Source organism: Eucalyptus grandis, chromosome 5 (assembly GCF_016545825.1).
Source record: "Eucalyptus grandis isolate ANBG69807.140 chromosome 5, ASM1654582v1, whole genome shotgun sequence".
Classification (NCBI taxonomy): domain Eukaryota; kingdom Viridiplantae; phylum Streptophyta; class Magnoliopsida; order Myrtales; family Myrtaceae; genus Eucalyptus; species Eucalyptus grandis.
In genome coordinates, this window is record NC_052616.1 from 47,407,546 (window position 1) to 47,412,861 (window position 5,316).

General features: G+C 39.8%; 1 protein-coding gene across 1 annotated transcript; it reads left to right on the plus strand.

The window, feature by feature from the left end:
• Positions 1–1,170: 1,170 nt before the first annotated feature.
• Positions 1,171–3,009, plus strand: LOC108960012 (disease resistance protein RPV1-like). The gene is made up of 3 exons (XM_018874609.2): positions 1,171–1,333; positions 1,573–1,856; positions 1,949–3,009. The coding sequence occupies exon 3, from the start codon at positions 1,949–1,951 to the stop codon at positions 2,849–2,851; it is 903 nt and encodes a 300-aa protein (XP_018730154.2). The 5' UTR covers positions 1,171–1,333; positions 1,573–1,856; the 3' UTR covers positions 2,852–3,009.
• Positions 3,010–5,316: the final 2,307 nt, after the last annotated feature.

The following is a 5,316-nucleotide window of genomic DNA, read 5'->3' on the forward strand; positions in this document are numbered from 1 at the left end:
GACGCACATATATGTCAAAAGATCCACTTGTCAGCGTATAAATAAGAAATTTCAAGGCGGGTTCGTTGTTTGACAAAACATATTTGAAAGGAAAAAGATCATCCCTCCTGAAATTTGGATCCCCTTCGGATCAATGTGGCAATAATGTTGATCACTGGTAGATCAGGATGACCAGTGACTTAGACAATTTATGCAAACGCAACAAAGTTAGAAAAGATCAAGAAATATAGCTAGTTCTTCGCACCTTACAGTCTAATCAGTGAGCAATCACAATGTTTCTTGTAGTTGGCTAATATGGAAGAGAAAAGACAAGTCGCTAGTATCGGAAAATATGTGGGAACTGATGATCAAGTAAACCACATCATGAACTTGATGAATATTGATGCTAGGGACAAGCGGATGGTTGTGGTCATCCACGGCGAAGCCGGGATTGGCAAGACGACTCTTGCAAAACTCATATACAGCCAAGTCTCCTGGGATTTTGATGGCTGTAGCTTCCTCGCAGATATTACGGAAACAACTCAAGAATTAGGAGGGCTTCAGCTTTTGCAATCTAAGTTGATTTCCGATGTTCTGAAACGGGAACTCGAGGATGTTACTTTTATCAGCAGGGGAATCGATTTTTTCAGGGACACATTTTGCAACATGAGAGTTTTGATTGTCCTCGATGACGTGGAAAATGTGTTTCATGTCGAGAAACTCATCGGAGATGGCTTTGATTGCTTTGCATCTGGAAGTAGGATCCTTGTAACCACGAGAAACAGTGCTGTCCTGGAAGAATCTCCTCAGACCCGAGCTTACCATGTTAGTCGTTTGAATAAGGATCAGGCTCTTCAACTCATATGGCAGCATGCACCTGAACCAATATCACCGGAAATTTTTCCATGCTCATGATACTATGGCAGGACTCCCATTGTTTATTGAAGTTATGGGTGCAGTTCTCAACATTAGACCGGAGGAGAGATGGTCTCAATCACTGAAAAAGCCAGTGTTCAGGCAGCAGAATTTTCGCCCTATTTTGGAGGAAGTATATCAAATATTAGATTATAAGCAGAAACAGATATTTTTGGATATTGCCTGCTTTATCACTGGTATAGATAGTCGAATTGCTTGGTACCTGTGGCATGACGTGTCTTTTTCTCCTTCTAGTAAATTTCAGGTTATGTTTTTGACTCCCCTAGCCAAAATTGGAGAAAACAATCAGATATGGATGCATAGCATGTTGAGGCAATTTGGCAGAGAAATCGTTTCTGGGGAGAATCTCACAGATCCAGGAAGGCGGAGTAGAATATTTAATCCTGAAATAGCTCTCGACACGATAAAGAGAAAAAAGGTGAACGTTTGGTGTGCTTTTTTTTTTTTTTTTCAAATATTTTTATCGTGAAGCATAAGAAATAGTTTTGTTAGTTTACCGCCAAAGGAAAAGAACTATTTCGCCAGGTACTGTTAAATTCTGACCCTGTGCAATTGACGTTGTTCGTCTTTTTTGTTTGGCAATGTTTGCTGACTAGTTACGTGTCAAGAAGAGAGACTATCCTCACTACTTCTATTCGTTTTTCTCGTCCATCACAGGGAACAGAAAAGGTTGAGGCAATCTGTCTTAACTTTCAGTGGCACACTTCAGAGAAACTAACAGCAGAAGATTTTAAGAGCATGCCAAACCTACGGTTTCTTCAATTGGATCATGCAGACATTGCCGGAGATTTCGCTAACGTTTTCCAAATTTAAGGTGGCTCCGTTGGCGTGGGTGCCCTCGACATCTGCAAGTAACTAATTTTCACTTGGGAAATTTAACCATTCTCGACTTGTCGTGGAGCAAAGTCACGAAAGACTGGGAAGGCTGGGACCAAATAGAGGTAGTTTACAATTCATTGCCATGTTTAAATCACTTGGTCTTACGTAATTATTTGTGAAGTGAACTCATGCAAGTATTTTTCCTATTTTGTAGATGAAGAACTTGAGAGTTCTAGATCTTACAGGCTGTGATGACTTATTAGTTACTCCTAAGTTCTCTAGCTGCCAAAAACTGGCCATATTGATTCTGGAGCGATGTTCACAATTGGTCGAGATAGATCATTCGATCGGCGATTTGAAGCTCCTGGCTTCCTTGAATTTGAAGTTCTGCACAGAGCTCAGCATGTTGCCAGTAGAAGTGGGTCAACTTACGGCTCTGAAAGAGCTTCTCCTGGACAAGACTTCGGTACAAGAAATTTCCATCTCCATTGGTTATTTAAAGCAGCTTGAAACTCTGAGTGCCTCAAACTGCTTCTCATTGAGTCAACTATCGAAAACGATTTGTCGCCTGACGAATATCACACTTCTTTCACTGGATGGCACCGGAATCACAGCACTTCCCGATTCCATTGGAGAACTGGTTAGACTTGAACACTTGTCATTAAGGGATTGCTATCAAATAAGAAAACTTCCGAACTCCATCGGCAACATAGTGAGAACCTTAGTTGAGTTAGACGTGTCGGGAACAGGCATCGTCAAGTTTCCGCATTCGCTAAAAAAACTGTGGAGCTTGAAGGTGCTGAGAATGGATTCTTGTTTCTTCAGAGAGTTCCCTCCTGATATCGGAGAGCTAACCAACCTCGAAGAAATACATGCCTGCTGGTGTCTGAGTCTCGAGGGGGGCATTCCAAGCGAGATTGGAAAACTGCATAATTTGAGAATCTTGAGGCTGCGACATTCGACTATTTCCAGCATACCGGCGGAGATCCACCAACTTTCCAATCTTCGAATCCTTGATTTACTTCACTGCGACATGATCAAAGAGTTGCCAGAGCTCCCCTCTAGCATAACGGTTTTGTATGTAGACGATGAACTGAAGTCGTCGCATCTGCCATAGCTAGGAAAGCTATGCCACTGTGATGAAGACTAGGCTCTAGTGACCCTGGCAAAATGATGGCCTTTCCATTTACCTCATGTTTTCATTCCAGATTTGAATATGGATACCACCAACAAGATGTGTTTTTCTGAAGTTTGCAAAGTCGTTTCATCTGAAAACACGGTAACTTTATATGTGCGTTTATGTGTATGTACCCATGCCTATCGATATGTTTCGTTAATGACCGAGGCGAAAATTCCTAATGCAGCATCACTTCGGACCCATCTTGCAGGCAATCAGGAGCTTTGGGGGTCTATTAACTTGGGCGGTACCCAGATCAGCATATAGACTTTTATGATGGTCTCCGAAGATTGGTATTGCTAGCATATACCTCGTCATATCGTAATAGAAATAAGACATGTATATACATCTATATTTTTTATTTTATTTTTTGGTTGTGTCCTAGAGAGTCCCTTTTCAAAAGGCAAAATTATACTAGTAATTCATAAAGTTTGGCCAAATATCCAATGTTTGCTTTAGACTTTTAATTTGTTTAATGTGATCCTTGATCTATTCCTAAGTATTCAATCTAGTCCTTGAACTTTCAATTTGTTTAATCTATTCTATCAACTTTCCATAACAAAGTCAAATCAGCCCTTCAATACTATTAAAAAATTTCATAATTACACTATTAACCGGATTTTAGAATATTTTCCCATTTCATTTCAAATCCAAAACTTTATCAAATGAACAAAAAATATTACGTTTTCGCTCTGAAACTTCATTCAATGAGAAGGACAGAGATTTAAATATTACGTTCAACGGATTTGATCTGAAATGAGCGAATGTAATTGGGAGAAAGTAGAACGTGGACCTGATAAGAGTGGTCCCTGCGTTGCAATGGAGGTAGCAATGGGGACTGCTTGCGCACACAAGTAGAATGACTTCCCAAATTCCTTCCCACGCAAGAAAGTGTGTGTTCAGGCATTGGTTTTTTTTTTCTTTTATACCGAGGATTCGCTTCATGACTTCCCAAATTCCTTTTCACGCAAGAAAGTGTGCGTTCTGGCATTGTTCTTACCTTGTAGGATCAAGAAAAGAAACTGTTTCACTGGAAATGGTGTCTTACCCAAAACAGTGAAAAACCTTTCATCGAAGGTTGATCTTTGATTTTTATCGTTGAAATGGGGTTCGGCGGTGATTCTAGACAGGAGTTTTGATTGGTTTCACAAGGAAAAATGAAATTCTACAAGTGAACTACTGAAACATAAATTGGACATTGCATTAATAATAAAAAAAATACATTGAATGCGTGTTCTTGATGATCGGAGATCCTCTACAATGATAGCATATTGCCACTTATGTAACCCACTAATTACAACCATTTAATCACGGTTACTACTACTAAGGCAATAACACATGTAATTTTGAGATTCTAGGCTCCCCATGCACGGGCCATTTCCATCCACAAGCGGTTACAACTCCAAAGGCTATTATAATACTCAACCGTCACTTGATATCTTTGTCTTCAATCTTCATCTCAACCCTTGCGTCCTCTTCTCTATCCAACACTTGGCCTAATTTCGATGGCCAACTTGTGGTGCTCTTCACCATCATACTTTGCCGATCTCCTCTTAATTACTTGTCGATGTCAATGCTACTTTGTTGTCAACTGCTATATCACAGATGCCAATATCCACGCTATAAAATTGTCAATTGTCCAATGGCTCGATCATTGATCAATTCTCGCTCAATCGGCTAGCCCCAATTGCACATCGATTACAATGGGTTATTTCTTCTGACCCTCAGCAATCAACTCAAAGTTCTAGTGTCTCTTCAAGAATAAATACTAGCTTTTAGATGCAACAGCAATACTCAGAGCGATTAACTTCTTTGAGCCTTGATTAAACCAATGAAGGACAAATGATGAAGTAGGTTGTCCTAGCCAACAGTCAAGACTAGACAAAGCAGATCATCCCTGTAAAACTAATTTACAACCGTTTCTATACATTTTATTAGTAGTGTGAAAATAAGAGAAAGGATTGGAGGGAAAAACCATGTGTCATTGAGACTGCACACAAGTATTTATACTATATTGAAGTATTACAGAATAGGAAAACCCACAATTAAAGGATATTACACAATCAACATGTACATATATATTCCTAACACTCCCCTCAAAATGGAGCATAAATATCATAAATGACAAGCTTGTTATATATACACCTGATTCAGGGACCACTTAGAGCTTTAGTGAATATGTCAGCTACCGATCATTAGTTCTAACAAATGCAGACTTGATCTCCCGGGACTATGGCTTTTCTAGAACAAAATGACCGTCGACCTATATATCTATGCTTCATCCTCTCATGAAAAACAGGGTACGAAGCAACACGTCACTGCTTGACCATCACAAAACAACGCCATCAGTGACTCACGAGGACCAATCAAATTCAAAGCTGGCCTCCATGTTCTTTGTCTTTGTC

What these genes read in the sequence shown, in the direction of transcription:
- LOC108960012 (XM_018874609.2), top strand. Translation starts at nt 1,949, where the DNA reads ATGAAGAACTTGAGAGTTCTAGATCTTACAGGCTGTGATGACTTATTA.